The sequence below is a fragment of the Pocillopora verrucosa genome, chromosome 14 (genome assembly GCF_036669915.1).
Source record: "Pocillopora verrucosa isolate sample1 chromosome 14, ASM3666991v2, whole genome shotgun sequence".
Lineage (NCBI taxonomy): Eukaryota > Metazoa > Cnidaria > Anthozoa > Scleractinia > Pocilloporidae > Pocillopora > Pocillopora verrucosa.
In genome coordinates, this window is record NC_089325.1 from 8,964,285 (window position 1) to 8,983,877 (window position 19,593).

The following is a 19,593-nucleotide window of genomic DNA, read 5'->3' on the forward strand; positions in this document are numbered from 1 at the left end:
AGACATGCTAAAAATGAAGAAACAATTAAAACAAATGACAACGCGAAGTGAATCTGTTTATTCCACTAGGTCTCACTATGGCCGATTGTGAAAGGATTATAAGAAGAGGATATTGGTGTTACAATGTGAAAGCGTGCAGTCATTGTCGGTGAAAATAAGAGCTGTCGAAGAGAATGAAAGAGTTGTTAGCATTGTAGCAGGGATGAACATCTTGAGAGAGTGGAGAGAAACACACACACATTTTGAGGTAACGGCTATCATGTGCCGACTTGTCCTGTGGACGCCGGAAATTATAAGCTTCATTTTGAACTAATGAATTTTAAACGGTCAGTTTCATTTAGGAGATTGTAAAATTCCTTTCACAGGAGGCACAAACTCATAGAAAATAATTTTCTTTTGAAAGAAAATGGATCATTAGGAGTGGAAACTAGAGGGCTCTTGAAATGAAAAAATGTCGGGTGCGTTCTGCTGTGGCGGAAATCGCCTCAATTTTTTTTCGCTTTACGGTCTAAAGAACAAATGTAATCACGAACACGAAAGTTGATGCGCTTCTCTCGAAACAATTAAGTATGGCTGACTTCAAACCTTTCAGACGTGAGATTTCCAGCCAGGCTTTTAACATAATTATCTGCTACAAATCCAAACCTCTGGAAATTTCAACATGATACGCATGTTACATAATTTCTTCCTCCGCTTTGCCTGCCATATTTTTTTTTCCGAGAAGTCTTTTTTCAGAACTGTAAATGTGATAAGATTTTAAAGACGCAGGTCGGATTACAAGATTAAGAACGAATAAAAAGTTGAATAATGAATTAGCCTAAACTAAACTGACAAATTAAGAAGGCTTACTTTGTACTACCTCGCTGACACCTACATATTCTTTTTGTAAGCTAAGGGTCCCAAAGGATAAGGCCGATTTCTCAAAAGTAAGTAGACAGTTACTGAGTAGTACATGACAGCTGATTGTTTTGTTGCTCTCAGCTGATCAAAGTACTGCATACTCAAAATCTTTAGCCGAGCTTGATGCTTGTCCAGCTAAGCTGTGAAGAAATGTAATTTCCTTCGCTAGCTAAGTTTCTTAAGATCAGAACTTTCCCAAAAACGCGGATAAATCATCTGAAAGTTGGTGAACGTTAAACCTGTTCGTTCAAGATGATGGAATTGAACCTGACGCGCTTGGATTACTTACAGGTGCAGACGATGTTTTATGGCTTCCTTGGATACCGAACTTTGCACTCGGTTTTAGATATTAATTTATCGGAACTGAAATGATCGAACTTTTCTTTCCAGGTCGGTGTCACGTCTCCTAAGACGATGAAACTGTTATCTAGTGGCGGAAAACGGAGCGCTCAGAAGGTTAAACATACTTTGGATCATCAGTGCAGTTGTTCGTTCACGTTACTAAGTTCGAAATAATTTCATTGATTTCCAAAGAAACAAAATATATCTGTATTTTGAATTGGTGTTGTATGTTTTGCATGGAAAAAACTAAGTTTTTCTGTTTGGCCTGCGAGCTGGCGATTTAAAGTGAGTTTTCGATCTCGGGAAACGAAAGATCATCACACACTCTCGACGACTTTTCTTTTCTTACAGCTTCCTGTTTAATACCAGATTGCAATAGCTGATCATTTTCCTGTTTTCTGAAAAAAACTGACTTCCAGATTGCAATAGCTGATCCTTTGTTAGAAATGATGGAGTACTAACTTGTTTTGGAATGAAAAAACAAACTTCTCAGGTTAGTTGTCTTATATGTACGATTTTGTAATTTCTCCAGTCGGTTGTCTTATATGTACGATTTTACGCCAGCAGACAGTACTCAAATTTAAAATAAGGAACTACAGGAACAATTAAATCGATCACTGGGTTAGTGGCGTAATTATTCCTTTGTTAGAAAGCTGGGTGCATCGATATGGCGTGATTGGTTTGGAGAGGGGATAAGAAGACTTGGTTGAAATTTCATACCTTTTGTACTTAATTTGATTCCCACTTACTGCAATACAGGTGGTTTTCAAAACACTTCCAGGATCACCAATCTCTAAGTTGCAACTTGGTGGCTTGGATGGTCCTTCGCAGGAGAAGGTGTTTGTGGCATCTGGGGCTGAAGTGCGTGGCTATACTAAGAAAGGAAAGCAGTTCTTAGGATTTGACACCAATCTGACCGAAAGTATTCAGTCCATGTAGGTCCAATGTTTATCTTTCACTTTTGGAATAATAAAATATGTAATGTTTTTCTAAAAATTTTTTGATGTAAAAATGGTTTTCACAAGATGTTGAATAAATTACTATTAATAGAAGCATGTTGTCTTTTTATTTCTGGCAGGTATGTTAATGGTGCTGCTGATCTTTTCCTTTGTGGAAACTACATTTACAATCATTACCGTGACTGCAAAGATGAAAACTATTTCTTGTCCGGAGATAAGATTACTGATGTCCTTTGTTTACCAATAAGAAAGTGAGAGAAATTTTTGATGTTTAAAATGAAAATCACATAATTTATTACACCTTGGTTAACTGTTATTGTGGTATTTTGTTCAACAATTTTGTATAAAAACAATTTTAGTAGAGGTAGGATGCAAATGTATTCTCATGCCCTTTCCCAATACTTCTTGACACAGTCTACCAGAAATAATTGTTATCCAGCAGCCCAGGTAACACAACAGATTTTTGCTGAGGCTTATCTGCTGGAGTGACACAAAGTTTATCACATGGTTAGCAGTTATATACCTGTCATGTCCTGTAACTTTTTGGTGTCTCATCAAGAAATTCTATTTTGGACAATTTTAGAAACACAGATACATTAGTTCCTATTCTGGCCTGTGAAGACAGAGTCTTAAGGGTTTTACAGGTAAGTGATATTAATAATTTTCAATTGGCAGACAGATTGAAATAATACTGAACAATATAAACTGCTGTGGCCACTGCATAAGACTGATGTTTCCTAATAATGAATAATCTTACTACAAGATGTAACTCATGTTGAAGTAAATATTATAATTTTTTTTTACAAGGATTCTGATTTGTTGTATGAAGTTGAAGTAGCTGGACCACCCATGGTGCTTGCTCTGCATGGTGGGAATGGAGGTTGGTAGTAAACATGGAATACAAGTAATTTTTAACAAGCCTTGAAAAGTATCTACCCAGGTGATTTTCGGAATGGTCATAACACTGATAGGAATAATGCGATGGAGCCCTTAAAAAAAAGTTTACACTAGTCTTACACACATATTAACCCTTCGACCCTAATTGACCAGCTTCTAATTTCTCCCTACAATAATACCCTGAATCCCACATTAAGGTCACAAGAATAAGGGAAATGATCTGCACTAAGGAATTCTTGATTGTAAATTAAGCACCCTTGGAGTTGTATAGAGAATTCATTATGATATTAAAGTGTAAAGGGTTAATTAGATGATATGTAATGAGGTTTTGCCTCTGGTGCATGTTTATACTAGAGAAATATATACACTACAGTGTTTGACTGCTTTTATTTTATGTGTGTCAACATTTCATGCTTTGCATCAGATGATTACCACAGTATGATGACTTTACTATAATTGTAATAGTTACTCTCATACTTAATTTTGCCTTATCTTAAGGTTTGTCTGGAGAAGAAGTTTTGTATGGAACATCAGATGGAAAAGTGGGCATGATTCAGTTAGGAAGGTATATGAAATATTGACTTAAAGTATTTGAATTGACATAGAAACAAGCTGAACACTTTTTCACAATTTTGTGCTCTCACCCAAACATTGGAATTGTCTGTTCAGACATATTCCATATGTTCATGGTTTTCTGAGTTTAGTTAAATGTTACTAATCTTCATCAAGGATACAAATTCACCCATAAACAACTAGAGGAAGAGTCCTCTTGACTGATAAAATCACAACTTTTTAACAAACTAAAGTCATTCACATGATAACTTTGAAATATTTATTTCCAGGCATTCACCAAATCACAAGTGGGAAATTCCAAATGAAAAGCGGAATGGAGGTGAGTGAGTTGATTTTAATTATTTGTTGACAAAGAAAGACCCTAAAAGAAGGCTTTCTATAGAACTAAGATGCTGCAAGATCCTGGGAATTTTTTTTATTTAATAATGGATCGGAATTGATTGTCAAAGCTGCATTTAATGTTGTTCCTGCCAGCTAGCTGGCATGCATTTGTATGTTGCAAGTTTTGGGAAATGAAACAACTTCAGGAGTTGAGTTAAGATTTAATGTGTTCTTTTTCTACATTTTTTCAGGTGTCTTGGCACTGGAAACTTTTGACATAACAGCTGATGGTGTGCCTGATGTTCTTATTGGGCGGGATGATGGTTTGGTTGAAGTGTATGGTTTTGATGAGATGGATGAGCCAGTTCACAGATTTAAACAGGTTAACCCTTGTATCTTATCTTCAGTATGCATTTATGCTGGTATATTTGAATCTCTTTATATTTCCTAACATGCTGACTGGAATAATTTGATTTAATGGTCAAGCTTCTTTAGTTAGTGAACATTTCTTTTATTCTTGTGACCTTAATGAATGATTAGAGTTTGATATAGTGAGGAGAAATTAGATTTTGTCACAAATAATTATTGATGTGATAACATCTCAGCTGTTTAATAAAAAACACTCACACAGGTTAATGATTTAATTTCCAGGCTTTAAGCGAGAGCATCACATCTGTATGTGGTGGCTGTGTGAATTCCTCAGGATATGATGAGATTATAGCAGCTACTTATGCTGGTTGGGTGGTAGGTTTTACTACAGAACCTCAACAGAAGGAAGTTGGACCCACTACAACAGCTGCACAGGAACCAATCAGTGAAGAGGTACAGGCAAAAATGGAGAATCTTAGGTAAGAAATACTGCAGGTCACTCAAGATTTACTCCCTTAATTGCAGATCCATCCAAGGAGCATTAACAGTCTGATATTAATTATGTAAATTAAGGTATATGTAACTTTCCAGCAAAAAGTGATTCATCTTTTGAAAGCGTTTTTCACCAACTAAAAACCACTTCTTACATCAAAATTTTCACCAACATATACATTTTCAAACTTCAAGCATTTTCTTATTATTGTGAGTAACAGAGATATCACTTTTCAGGGTAGAAATTGACACTCTTCAACAGAAGGTGCTACAGGACGGGAAAAATACCAGCTAACTGCACACTCCATGTCTGCTCTGTCCGCAATTCCTCAGTTTGCAATCAATGATAAGTTTGCACTGAACAGGGATGATGCCAGCTATACATTGAGTATTGAAGTTCAGATTCCCATTGACAATGTCTTGTTACAGGTAAGCTCCATCTTTTGGAGAGGCATTTTTCTATACTTAACTTCATCTTGAAAATCTGTTTAGAAACAGTAACTGCAGGAAGGTCTCACTCTCACTGTCTCAGTCTTAGAGTGAATTTTTATCACCTTGAAGTAATTTCACTAATTATGTTGAGATGTTTTGAGGGGAAATGTGACATGTGTCTGCCATTTAGATAGATAATTATTTTTGTTTTACATTTATTACTATTTCTCTAGAGTGACGTACCAATTGATCTTCTGGATGTGGACAAGAATTCTGCAGTGGTCAGTTACAGTGCTTGTGATATTGAGGTAAATGATGGCTTTCTTAGCACATACTTCACTGACTAGTATTAAGTTAAGACCTTGCATGTACATGCAGTATGAAGAATTCTGTATACAGCTATATGATGATGAGTGTTTCAATTTTCTTTCAGAATGGCAACTTTCTTCTTGCAACTTACAGATGTCAGGCAAACACAACAAGGCTGGAATTAAAAGTTTGAAGGACTTTTCAAATTTTTTTACCAGTGCTAACTTAATGACACAAATCACATAGCATTGTACTACATGAAAAGGAGACAGGACTCAGAAAATTCTTGGCATTTCTAACCTGAGAGAAGAATCCGTCCAGTTGCTGATGAGAGATGACATTAACCCACATTTTAAATTTCACTCAGACATTTTACAATTAAAGCTTTCTCACCCCCATTTCATTAAATTCCAGATCAGATCAATTGAAGGACAGTATGGAACTTTGCAGGCATATATCACACCCAGGATTCAGCCCAAGACCTGCCAAGTGCGACAATACAGTATCAAACCACTCTCACTGCACCAGAGAACTCATGTGTTTGACGAGTCCAAGTAAGACCTCATAAAGTTGGATTCCAATTATTGACAATCATGTGATTGTTGTTGTTTTGCAGTCAAGATCTCAGTTCCTGAAGTTGTCCTAAGTTTTGTGGTCTGATTATGTTTTCAAAAGTTTCTTGAAAGGTTACATGTAAAAGAAGTCTTTTGATTTTCAGTTTTTATGAAGTTTCCAGTTTAAACTTATTTTCCCCTTTGTGTTTCATTCAGGCCAATGAACTCATTGAAGTTAATGGGCCATTTCAGTTTTGCGGAAGTTCATTCCTGGGTTTGTTTCTGTCTCCCAGAAGTGCCAGACAGGTTTGTTAACTTAAGAAAGAGATTTATCCATAGTAAGTATACATTAAACCTTTCCTTGAGCAATCATGATGAAAAATCACAACATGCCAATAGCAAAATCAGAAATACATTCATTTAAGATAATTAACCAGAAACTTATATTTGTAGTTTTCTATCTGTGATATCAATAAGTCACAACATTGATGTTATCTCTGTTTTTGTTGCAGAACTCCTGCTGGAGAGCAAGTGAGCTTTCATTTCCTGTCGACATTCCTTGATACACAGTTAGACTGCCAGTACAAGTATGTATTTGTTTAACAAATTTCTGTCATCAAACGTACTTTACATTAGATTTCTGTATGTCTCTAGTTGGTGCAGTGCTCTTAGTTTTTCAGTGTAGAGTCAGAGTCTTATGTATGTCTTTTATTTCTTTGCAGAAAAGGAGAAGCCATCTTTAAATCTGACAATATCTCAACAATATCAATCCTCAAAGATGTCCTCACTAAAGAAGCTACTAAACGAAAAATCAACCTCAATATTTCTTATGGTTTGCTTAATTTTCTTGCCTTATTATTTCATTGCCTTTCTTATCTTAGTTTAATCAGAAGTATACTCTTGGCTTGTTGTGTGATGACCCCCCTCTGTTTCAAAATGTCCATAGCCTTTGAATTAGCAGGAGTTTTACAGGTTCCATCCTCTTTTCAGATGCACCTCTTAATCACACCTACTTGAAATTTGTCATTTCAGATCTCAATGAAGATTCTGTGGTCCACACACTAAACCTTATACATCCAAAGTTGGAATATCAGCTCTTGCTGGCAAGAAAGTCCAACTCATTGAGGGACTAAAGGTCAGTGCGTAATGGCTTATAGCTATTGTTTCTTGCAGAAACATAAAATTGATGATGGTGGATTTCTTTTTTTTCTAGAGTAACCTGACACTTTTGCCTTTTAGGAACTACAGATGCATGAAAGTGATATTGGATTTTTTGCTCCAGAATACCAAAAAATTCTTGGTAAGACAAATTTTTACTGAAATGTATTATAAAGGGTAATGAAGTCTCAGAAAGGCAATTATTGCATTTCAAAAAATGCTAAGGTATCCTCTTTAAGGTTGAAATAGGAATTTCCCAATGATAAAGATAGGAGGTAAATGATATTTTCTACACTTTTAATATCCTCAGTATTCTCAGGCATGCTTTTTTTGGGAGAAAACCATACACATAAATTCTGATAAATTCATAAATATTTTCTGTAAAGATGATGCAGAAAACCTCCAAGCAGAATACAAGAAGCAGCCCTGCCACTTGGAAAGACTCTATGGTATCCTTCATAGAAATCCATTTTACTAGGAATTTATTCAGTTGTTACAATCTTACATGGAATCTTAAATCTCAACTTTTCAGATAATTTATTTGGATATAAAAGCTTTTTAAGGGTCTGGTCAAAAATAATTCAAGGTAATATGGTAAAAATCAAGGTTGCCAAAGGGTTATCACCAAAAGTTTTGAGAGTTAAGTACACTTTACTTGAGATGAAAATTGTTCAACCCTTCAAAAACTAAATGCCATGATCCTGTTATGCGAAATGGCCAAACAATCAGCAGTAAAGAAATAGTAAAACAGAAGCTCAACCAGTAATACTTTCACAGAGCTGTGGTAAAGACAATAAAATATCTTTTCTTGTTTGGTATCATTTCTTAACAAGTTTAAGGTATGATTACTGATCTCTACATAGACAAGTTCAAGTTCAAGGTAAGAATTGCAATACTTATGTAAACAAACCTTTTATTTTGACCATTACCTGTTGGTCAAAGGCGACTCTTCTGGTTTTCAGAGGGTTTCTGTACAAATAATCCAGTATAAACATATTGTGTTACATGTTGATTCTGCAGTTACACTATTTTAATCAACAATGGAAATATCTCATGTTGATAAATCTTGATAATTTAATTCTAGGGAATGAATGTGAAAAGCAAGGTTCCCATTCTTCTGGAGGTGCTGGACAATTATGATCTACAAAATCTTGTGGATTCTTTGCAGCATAAGCGATCACTCTTCTTTGCTTCTAAGCTTAAAATCCTGTAAGCGCACATTTCAGAAATAGGTGTACAACAGAAACAATCATCAACTTTCCCACAACTGACTACATGTACTTCAAGATTGTAACCTTAGTTCAGAATGAACCCACTTTAAATCTCCTAGATGATTTAATGCATCCTTGATTGATTGGTTTCTATTTCCCTGATTTGTATGTTTGTCAATTTTATTTCAAGATTTTTGTTCATAAAGAGTGATTGGTCAATTCTAATAACATTCTACTACCAAATAATTCTTTTCTTGATTGTAATGATAACTTAGTCCAGGTTTTGCAACATCAGTCATTTAGAACCATCATTCACCTTAGTTCTTTGATTTAAGAAGCCACATCTCAATCATTGAACCATATAGCTGACTGTACACAAGACTATTTACTTCCTACAATTAACTGTGCAATTTTTTTAAGGTAATTTATTTATTTATTTGTAATTATTGTAAATAGTGATGCGGTTGGTTTGTAGTCTAACCTGCACAGCTCTAAAAATATATGATCACTTCATAAAAATGTTCATGGAAGTGATTGTAGTCGGATAAGTTGTCAACAATTACCTACCCAAGCGTTTTAATACGAGGTTTAATGACATAAGAAATGATGTGCTTCTTATATGAAAGTATACAGGTTTCCACTTCATCTTTTCAGTTCCAGCTGATAAATATAAACATTCGAAACTCATTCAGCTTATCTACCAAAATTCCTCACGAAAAGTCTCCCAGCAACAGTCGTTCCAATGACCTGGATCTACTCTTTATACCAACTCCTATTTCTCGCCACTTTCTCGATATCCTACAAACTACTTTGCGTTGCCGCAATTTCAAGTATTGTACATGAATCCATCGATACTTTTAGCAGGTGCAATCAACATTCGTGGAACTTAAAGGAAGATAAGCAGGAATAAGGTACGATCTTATTAAAATATGCGGCTAAGGTATGTCAGAGAATCTTTAGTTTAGCTGCTGCTATAACCAGCTGTCGCCGTGACTTGAAACAGGAAACTCCAATTACGTGATGTTCTCGTTGTCGCCAATTCCGCTTCATCGGTTCCATCGATTCCCAGCTGCACAGAAACCACTTTATAGACTCGAGTCAGTGTCATCACCTTCACTGTTTGCTTCTCCGCCAGTTACCCAATATCCTACAGCCCATACTTAGGGTTTCTTTTTACTTAGAGCATCTCGCACAGACTGCATGAATCTCTGACCCATCTCCTCAACGTTTGGAATTCCTTGGTAATTTTTTTGTTGTATATATGCTCCTGTTAACGTGCCAGCAACAAGTCCCAGAACCAGCGTTTTGTTAATATGAGAAAAAATAACTCCAGCGCAAAACCTTTAAGAAATGAGTAATCAAGAGGCGGTTTCTTCAGACTATCATCTCCTCCTTCGGGAGCCATCTTGATCGTTCCTCTAATTGAGATCCAGGCCCTCTCGAGTAATGACTCATTCCCTGTTTCTCAAGGTCAGAATTTACTGAAGAAGGAAGGGGGGGTGGGAGAGAAGACGATTTTAGTGAGGAAATTAATTACGTTGTATTTGTAAAACAGAATATGATCAACTCAGGATAACTTTATGATTAATTATGAATTTTTTTTAATTGGAACAAGTTTGATTCTCCCATTGTCTAATTCAACAGCCTCAACTCCCAGCTCTCTTAGCCGTGAAGTGTCAGCTAGCCCTTGGCAATCCATGGCTGAAACAATTCTTTGGTTTTCTTTATTATTCTCTAAGAGGTTTCTGATTGCAAAGATGGCCCACTGACAGATGACTGAACTCAAGGTCAAGGAAGAAAGAATAACAAAGATGGTCAGGAAAATATAATGAGCCAAAAAAAAAACAACCCCCCACAAATGTACAGTAGATCATAAAGTTAGAGCTCTTCTTCAAATGCCTTGCCATTCATTTTGATGTAATCCTTCTCAAAGCTGATTCTGTAGTGAGCCAAATGAAATTCTGAGTACAGTGCAAAATAATAACAATTAAAATTGGAAAGGATACAAGGATTGTGATCATCCACATTACAGTGATCCAGTAGTAATGGAATTCCTCCTAGGTCACGTACCTGCAACAATGTACACAATAATTAAACACAATCTGTGATGAGCATTTAATAAAAATAATTCTCCTAATGATATATAATTCTTCTAAAGCTGCAAGGAAAATTTTACTACTCAAAAAAACATCTTTACCTTGTTCTGATTGGCTGCATGTTTGTAACACATATTCCTATGACTCGCACTAGATCTCTCTGAAAGCCGTGACTAGGACTCAGTTTCCCAGAGTTTACACCTTGTGGTATGGAGTGTGCATTGCTGAAAGTTTCCTTTACCTCTGAATTAGTAGTCTCCTTTAATAAGCCTAAAACATAGTTTTTTTTGGAAATAAAAAACTGTCATTTCCTCTCTATATACAAAACAAATATTAAGAGCTACTATATACATCAGTGTAAAAGGTAAGAGAGTACTTAAAAAACTAAAAAAAGTACATGTATTTCTCTCTGATACATGAATGTGTGGAATTTGGTAAATTAATACCAATATCCCCTCACATAATTGTCACTTATACAACTGTATTGCTTCTCCTTCATGGTCCCTCTTCCTCAAACCATGAGCAGCAACCCTCCCAAAAGTCATTTAACAGCTGAAGGCTAAGGCCTATGGTCATTTACAAAAGCATTGGCCCAGGGTCCTTTTTGACCAGACACAATAAAACTTTCAACAACCTACACAGGTGGTAAGTAATGGGGTTCTTTCTTGTAGACCAGTGAGGTTTGATTGTAGTCCTGTGCCAATGGATAATACACTTAACAGCCGCGTAATGATCAAGACCTGAAACTAAATACAGGGACAAGTGATTACCAATTTGCAAACATAATATAAGACAAATCAAGATATACATATATAGATTTTTGCAAAAATACAAATCTAAAATTACATACAAAGTCATCAGATGATGGACTCAGCTGTTGTAGTTGTTGTATAATGTCTTCAGCCTGCTTTTCAAACTCATCAGCAATGTAAGCTAAGGAGTCTGTATAAAAACCATGTTTCACATGTTCTTCTCTTAATTTGATACTTGGCTCATCTAAAGCATCTGTGAAAATTCAATAACAAAAAATAACACTTGAATTGATGTACCAACTACCGGTAACCTGATAGCAAAGGGTTACCTGCTTCTAGACAAAATTAAACACTGATGTATGTCTGTAACAGACATGCAACAGGCATGGTAATTAGTGAAAGTAAAAATAGGTGGGCCATAACTCAGCCCCTACCTGAAAAAAAAAAAAAGAAAGAAAAACAAGAAGAATAAGAATAAGAAGCGACAGAATAGTTGAAGAAGTCATTATCCAGCTTACAATCAACTAACATAACAATGACAGATGACATTTTTGCTTAATAGGAGAGTTAGCCAACATCTGTATGTTTGTACCCAGAGACTCTCTTTTGCCATGCACATGCCAAATAAAACCAAAAAACTAAACTGCTATTATAAACAGTATGTAACTTCCTTTACCTGTTATTTTGACTTGAATCAAGTCTAGTAAGATTATCCTGAAAAGGTTAAACAACAGTTATCAATCAAAAATACTTTTGTGATGCAAAAATTTGGAGGAAAAGTTTTTTTAGTTGGCTGTAACATTTAAACCAAAATTAATTTTGAATGTCTGCTAACATTTGCTTATCCTTATGGACTGTTACTAACTAAACAGTAAGAAAACAAAATGCTTGCATTTTCTCTTTTGCACACAATTTGAGCCATGAGGCAACTCTTTTATGTCAGACGGCTTCAGTAAATGTGCTGCTGTTACGATAATGAGAAAAAGTCTTTAATCATAGAAGGATGACTGACTGAGCCAACCATTTCAGAGAGCTGTTAATTCAGTTGTGTAATATGTCTCTATGTATCTAGATACATTCTGTTTCAAAACGTAAAGAATTATTAAATAGATTAAAGCAACCACTGGTTGGTGTAGAAAAATATGATCTTACCTAGCTAATGGATCAAATTCAATTCCTTTGTATATCTCAGGTAATAGTGCATTGCAGATCAAATAATCTAATATAAAATACTGAAACAAACAAATAAAAATGTAATCAAAAGACACAGATGCAGCTCATGATATGGAATGAAGAGTTGTAAATCAGCCATGAGACATACGAACCCCCATTCAAGTTGAGACTTTTCAGCACACAAATGTATAACATGGGTGATTATCTTGAGTCCATCATGAGCACTTACTAGCTGAATCCTGTCATTGATTGAATATTAAAATACAATAATGAAAGACAAATCAAGTTTAAATAATTTCTTATTTATTTAAAAATGAAAACAACAGTTCTTGCTCCTAAGTTACCTGTGCTGCTCATTCAAGCAGTTGTAAATAATCATGCACAAGCAGTCCTGTATGTTGTGATTAACTGAAGACAGCACACTCCTGTGAGGTATATACATACAAATCAGCTAAAAACAAGGCCTTGAAATTCTTTGGTGGGGCAATTTGCAACAACTCATGAGTTTGAATCTTAAGTTACAGATAAACATTAGGATACTTACAAGAAGAAGTTTGGGAAGCACATATTCCATACAAACTGCTGAGTAGCATCATTTTTCACCACTGTGTTTCCCAGAAGCTGAAGACTACTCTTTACAGCATCATTAACTGCATCTGATGCTAGAAGACATTTTAAGTAAAAGTAGCAGATTTTAGCTGTAAATACATTCTCTGTCACAATGGTAACCAAACATACCCTACATATAAGGCCCAATAGTAAGCAACTCTCACAAGTTGGTAAGATGGGTAAGTCTTACATGAAAATAAAAATTTTCTTCAATCAATAAATTATCATTCAGAAAAAAAACCAACATTGTTTTATATGGTTCACCTCTTTCATTCTCTTGGAACTTGGTTTTAGCAAAAGCACATTTGTATTAAGTAGTACTTCCTCGATAACTCCTAACGATCTGTCAATAAAATCATATATAATGCATTTAGATGTTTTTCTGGATAACGAACTTGACCTCTGTGAAAGAAACGAATGATAAAAAAAACTAGCAGGATGTACTTACACTATACTGTTCTGATTCTTGGGTGTTGCGCACAGCAGTTTCTCAGGAATCTAAAAGCTTCTGCTGAAGCTCTAAGGCAAAGGATCAGCTGATTTTCTTCTAATTCACCTGTTTGTGCACACATGCTATTTTTACAGGCCGTTATAATATCTTTCATCTGCAAAATATTCGTCTCTGATACCATACATCTATGACATGCAAACCATGAAAAAGTAAGAAATATGATATATGTTATAATATTGAACTCAGATCTTCGAATCTATCGTTTTGATTTGAAGGTACTTTCAAGCCCAAGCCGTAAGTATCAATGTATCAAGAATTTCGACGTTATAAGAAAATCACAGAGCACGACAAATTGTGCGACAGACGGACTTTTGATCATACCTGTTTTCTTCAGCCACCGCCCATGTCTTAGTCTTTCCAACGTAGCTTTAACCTCAGTCCACGAATTTTTTGAGTAATTTAGTTTTCTCGTCAATGCTCCCAGTTCTGAAAGTGCGTTATCTCCGTCCGCCATGTTGAAAGTTGAAAAGAAGTGCGTGGTATAACAGTAGCATAATGGTCTGCTCAGAACAAGCACTCAGATAGGTCTGCATAGGCATGCAAGCAAATCTATCAGAGTTTGAAATGTTTACCCTGGAGTAAACTTTTCAGTTTTCAAAACCAGTTGACTCTAAATCCTAATCATCTCAGACTGCTCTGATTCTATAGCCAGTCCCAGATCGAGGGGAGACTTGCATTGAATGCGGTTTTCACCGCTACAAAAACAAGTCTTTGAAGTTGTAGAGTACTCATAGGTCAAGTGATTACTCTCATTCCTCTAATTCAACTGTCTTTTATTCAATAATCAAGATAATAATATATTTAGCGTACAATACTCGAAGTCAGTTATTTTGCTTCCACTTGGGAGAGTAGATTTACGGCACGATTGGAAGTTCCTTACAGTAGTGACGCTATGTGACCCTATGTAACGCAATACACTACATAAGTAATATTCTTCTGAGAGTCGAAGGGGAGTGCAAAGATGTTTGCAAGGTAAAAACGGCTACAGACATGAGGTTTTTTTTTCTTACACGGCTCAGCTTACAAACTGACATAAAATTGTTCGCTTTCAAAATAACTGACTTCGAGTATTGTACGCTAAATATATTATCTTGATTATTGAATAAAAGACAGTTGAATTAGAGGAATGAGAGTAATCACTTGACCTATGAGTACTCTACAACTTCAAAGACTTGTTTTTGTAGCGGTGAAAACCGCATTCATGCAAGTCTCCCCTCGATCTGGGACTGGCTATAGAATCAGAGCAGTCTGAGATGATTAGGATTTAGAGTCAACTGGTTTTGAAAACTGAAAAGTTTACTCCAGGGTAAACATTTCAAACTCTGATAGATTTGCTTGCATGCCTATGCAGACCTATCTGAGTGCTTGTTCTGAGCAGACCATTATGCTACTGTTATACCACGCACTTCTTTTCAACTTTCAACATGGCGGACGGAGATAACGCACTTTCAGAACTGGGAGCATTGACGAGAAAACTAAATTACTCAAAAAATTCGTGGACTGAGGTTAAAGCTACGTTGGAAAGACTTAAGACATGGGCGGTGGCTGAAGAAAACAGGTATGATCAAAAGTCCGTCTGTCGCACAATTTGTCGTGCTCTGTGATTTTCTTATAACGTCGAAATTCTTGATACATTGATACTTACGGCTTGGGCTTGAAAGTACCTTCAAATCAAAACGATAGATTCGAAGATCTGAGTTCAATATTATAACATATATCATATTTCTTACTTTTTCATGGTTTGCATGTCATAGATGTATGGTATCAGAGACGAATATTTTGCAGATGAAAGATATTATAACGGCCTGTAAAAATAGCATGTGTGCACAAACAGGTGAATTAGAAGAAAATCAGCTGATCCTTTGCCTTAGAGCTTCAGCAGAAGCTTTTAGATTCCTGAGAAACTGCTGTGCGGCAACACCCAAGAATCAGAACAGTATAGTGTAAGTACATCCTGCTAGTTTTTTTTATCATTCGTTTCTTTCACAGAGGTCAAGTTCGTTATCCAGAAAAACATCTAAATGCATTATATATGATTTTATTGACAGATCGTTAGGAGTTATCGAGGAAGTACTTAATACAAATGTGCTTTTGCTAAAACCAAAGTTCCAAGAGAATGAAAGAGGTGAACCATATAAAACAATTGTTGGTTTTTTCTGAATGATAATTTATTGATTGAAGAAAATTTTTATTTTCATGTAAGACTTACCCATCTTACCAACTTGTGAGAGTTGCTTACTATTGGGCCTTATATATGTAGGGTATGTTTGGTTACCATTGTGACAGAGAATGTATTTACAGCTAAAATCTGCTACTTTTACTTAAAATGTCTTCTAGCATCAGATGCAGTTAATGATGCTGTAAAGAGTAGTCTTCAGCTTCTGGGAAACACAGTGGTGAAAAATGATGCTACTCAGCAGTTTGTATGGAATATGTGCTTCCCAAACTTCTTCTTGTAAGTATCCTAATATGTTTATCTGTAACTTTAAGATTCAAACTCATGAGTTGTTGCAAATTGCCCCACCAAAGAATTTCAAGGCCTTGTTTTTAGCTGATTTGTATGTATATACCTCACAGGAGTGTGCTGTCTTCAGTTAATCACAACATACAGGACTGCTTGTGCATGATTATTTACAACTGCTTGAATGAGCAGCACAGGTAACTTAGGAGCAAGAACTGTTGTTTTCATTTTTAAATAAATAAGAAATTATTTAAACTTGATTTGTCTTTCATTATTGTATTTTAATATTCAATCAATGACAGGATTCAGCTAGTAAGTGCTCATGATGGACTCAAGATAATCACCCATGTTATACATTTGTGTGCTGAAAAGTCTCAACTTGAATGGGGGTTCGTATGTCTCATGGCTGATTTACAACTCTTCATTCCATATCATGAGCTGCATCTGTGTCTTTTGATTACATTTTTAATTTGTTTGTTTCAGGTATTTTATATTAGATTATTTGATCTGCAATGCACTATTACCTGAGATATACAAAGGAATTGAATTTGATCCATTAGCTAGGTAAGATCATATTTTTCTACACCAACCAGTGGTTGCTTTAATCTATTTAATAATTCTTTACGTTTTGAAACAGAATGTATCTAGATACATAGAGACATATTACACAACTGAATTAACAGCTCTCTGAAATGGTTGGCTCAGTCAGTCATCCTTCTATGATTAAAGACTTTTTCTCATTATCGTAACAGCAGCACATTTACTGAAGCCGTCTGACATAAAAGAGTTGCCTCATGGCTCAAATTGTGTGCAAAAGAGAAATGCAAGCATTTTGTTTTCTTACTGTTTAGTTAGTAACAGTCCATAAGGATAAGCAAATGTTAGCAGACATTCAAAATTAATTTTGGTTTAAATGTTACAGCCAACTAAAAAAACTTTTCCTCCAAATTTTTGCATCACAAAAGTATTTTTGATTGATAACTGTTGTTTTAACCTTTTCAGGATAATCTTACTAGACTTGATTCAAGTCAAAATAACAGGTAAAGGAAGTTACATACTGTTTATAATAGCAGTTTAGTTTTTTGGTTTTATTTGGCATGTGCATGGCAAAAGAGAGTCTCTGGGTACAAACATACAGATGTTGGCTAACTCTCCTATTAAGCAAAAATGTCATCTGTCATTGTTATGTTAGTTGATTGTAAGCTGGATAATGACTTCTTCAACTATTCTGTCGCTTCTTATTCTTATTCTTCTTGTTTTTCTTTCTTTTTTTTTTTCAGGTAGGGGCTGAGTTATGGCCCACCTATTTTTACTTTCACTAATTACCATGCCTGTTGCATGTCTGTTACAGACATACATCAGTGTTTAATTTTGTCTAGAAGCAGGTAACCCTTTGCTATCAGGTTACCGGTAGTTGGTACATCAATTCAAGTGTTATTTTTTGTTATTGAATTTTCACAGATGCTTTAGATGAGCCAAGTATCAAATTAAGAGAAGAACATGTGAAACATGGTTTTTATACAGACTCCTTAGCTTACATTGCTGATGAGTTTGAAAAGCAGGCTGAAGACATTATACAACAACTACAACAGCTGAGTCCATCATCTGATGACTTTGTATGTAATTTTAGATTTGTATTTTTGCAAAAATCTATATATGTATATCTTGATTTGTCTTATATTATGTTTGCAAATTGGTAATCACTTGTCCCTGTATTTAGTTTCAGGTCTTGATCATTACGCGGCTGTTAAGTGTATTATCCATTGGCACAGGACTACAATCAAACCTCACTGGTCTACAAGAAAGAACCCCATTACTTACCACCTGTGTAGGTTTGTTGAAAGTTTTATTGTGTCTGGTCAAAAAGGACCCTGGGCCAATGCTTTTGTAAATGACCATAGGCCTTAGCCTTCAGCTGTTAAATGACTTTTGGGAGGGTTGCTGCTCATGGTTTGAGGAAGAGGGACCATGAAGGAGAAGCAATACAGTTGTATAAGTGACAATTATGTGAGGGGATATTGGTATTAATTTACCAAATTCACACATTCATGTATCAGAGAGAAATACATGTACTTTTTTTAGTTTTTTAAAGTACTCTCTTACCTTTTACACTGATGTATATAGTAGCTCTTAATATTTGTTTTGTATATAGAGAGGAAATGACAGTTTTTTATTTCCAAAAAAAACTATGTTTTAGGCTTATTAAAGGAGACTACTAATTCAGAGGTAAAGGAAACTTTCAGCAATGCACACTCCATACCACAAGGTGTAAACTCTGGGAAACTGAGTCCTAGTCACGGCTTTCAGAGAGATCTAGTGCGAGTCATAGGGAATATGTGTTACAAACATGCAGCCAATCAGAACAAGGTAAAGATGTTTTTTTGAGTAGTAAAATTTTCCTTGCAGCTTTAGAAGAATTATATATCATTAGGAGAATTATTTTTAATTAAATGCTCATCACAGATTGTGTTTAATTATTGTGTACATTGTTGCAGGTACGTGACCTAGGAGGAATTCCATTACTACTGGATCACTGTAATGTGGATGATCACAATCCTTGTATCCTTTCCAATTTTAATTGGTTATTATTTTGCACTGTACTCAGAATTTCATTTGGCTCACTACAGAATCAGCTTTGAGAAGGATTACATCAAAATGAATGGCAAGGCATTTGAAGAAGAGCTCTAACTTTATGATCTACTGTACATTTGTGGGGGGTTGTTTTTTTTGGCTCATTATATTTTCCTGACCATCTTTGTTTATTCTTTCTTCCTTGACCTTGAGTTCAGTCATCTGTCAGTGGGCCATCTTTGCAATCAGAAACCTCTTGGAGAATAATAAAGAAAACCAAAGAATTGTTTCAGCCATGGATTGCCAAGGGCTAGCTGACACTTCACGGCTAAGAGAGCTGGGAGTTGAGGCTGTTGAATTAGACAATGGGAGAATCAAACTTGTTCCAATTAAAAAAAATTCATAATTAATCATAAAGTTATCCTGAGTTGATCATATTCTGTTTTACAAATACAACGTAATTAATTTCCTCACTAAAATCGTCTTCTCTCCCACCCCCCCTTCCTTCTTCAGTAAATTCTGACCTTGAGAAACAGGGAATGAGTCATTACTCGAGAGGGCCTGGATCTCAATTAGAGGAACGATCAAGATGGCTCCCGAAGGAGGAGATGATAGTCTGAAGAAACCGCCTCTTGATTACTCATTTCTTAAAGGTTTTGCCGCTGGAGTTATTTTTTCTCATATTAACAAAACGCTGGTTCTGGGACTTGTTGCTGGCACGTTAACAGGAGCATATATACAACAAAATTACCAAGGAATTCCAAACGTTGAGGAGATGGGTCAGAGATTCATGCAGTCTGTGCGAGATGCTCTAAGTAAAAAGAAACCCTAAGTATGGGCTGTAGGATATTGGGTAACTGGCGGAGAAGCAAACAGTGAAGGTGATGACACTGACTCGAGTCT

At 35.6% G+C, this 19,593-nt stretch overlaps 2 protein-coding genes and 1 pseudogene across 5 annotated transcripts; 2 read left to right on the forward strand and 1 right to left on the reverse strand.

The window, feature by feature from the left end:
• The first annotated feature begins 1,036 nt into the window (after positions 1–1,036).
• Positions 1,037–9,012, forward strand: LOC136278345 (Bardet-Biedl syndrome 7 protein homolog). The gene is given in 26 exon segments (XM_066161917.1): positions 1,037–1,191; positions 1,291–1,356; positions 1,612–1,627; positions 1,689–1,735; positions 2,002–2,177; positions 2,321–2,452; positions 2,785–2,845; positions 3,009–3,081; positions 3,597–3,663; positions 3,941–3,990; positions 4,244–4,374; positions 4,644–4,840; positions 5,091–5,125; positions 5,128–5,282; positions 5,519–5,593; positions 5,719–5,781; positions 6,009–6,148; positions 6,365–6,454; positions 6,661–6,735; positions 6,871–6,980; positions 7,181–7,249; positions 7,252–7,283; positions 7,388–7,448; positions 7,693–7,755; positions 8,146–8,186; positions 8,391–9,012. Coding segments are annotated over 26 exon segments (2,193 nt in total). The 5' UTR covers positions 1,037–1,152; the 3' UTR covers positions 8,520–9,012.
• Positions 9,013–10,094: 1,082 nt separating this feature from the next.
• On the reverse strand, positions 10,095–14,247 carry LOC136278346 (ataxin-10-like; annotated as a pseudogene).
• Positions 14,248–15,069: 822 nt separating this feature from the next.
• On the forward strand, positions 15,070–19,111 carry LOC131777686 (ataxin-10). Of its 4 annotated transcripts, none has more exons than XM_059094001.2 (13): positions 15,070–15,216; positions 15,413–15,601; positions 15,707–15,783; positions 15,996–16,113; positions 16,236–16,316; positions 16,422–16,508; positions 16,603–16,683; positions 17,122–17,159; positions 17,581–17,735; positions 17,840–17,951; positions 18,317–18,486; positions 18,615–18,678; positions 18,909–19,111. In XM_059094001.2, exons 1-13 carry the CDS (start codon positions 15,083–15,085, stop codon positions 19,094–19,096), a joined length of 1,494 nt encoding a protein of 497 aa, XP_058949984.2. In that variant the 5' UTR covers positions 15,070–15,082; the 3' UTR covers positions 19,097–19,111. The 4 variants fall into 4 exon arrangements, with proteins under 4 accessions (XP_058949984.2, XP_058949986.2, XP_058949985.2 ...); XM_059094003.2 differs by having other exon boundaries at positions 15,530–15,601; XM_059094005.2 differs by having other exon boundaries at positions 15,075–15,216; positions 15,444–15,601.
• Positions 19,112–19,593: the final 482 nt, after the last annotated feature.

Coding starts and splice junctions, on each gene's coding strand:
- LOC131777686 (XM_059094001.2), top strand. CDS start 15,083: ATGGCGGACGGAGATAACGCACTTTCAGAACTGGGAGCATTGACGAGA. Junction 16,114..16,235: donor TGCTTCCCAAACTTCTTCTT/GTAAGTATCCTA, acceptor TATACCTCACAG/GAGTGTGCTGTCTTCAGTTA. Junction 18,679..18,908: donor TGTGGATGATCACAATCCTT/GTATCCTTTCCA, acceptor CCTTGAGTTCAG/TCATCTGTCAGTGGGCCATC.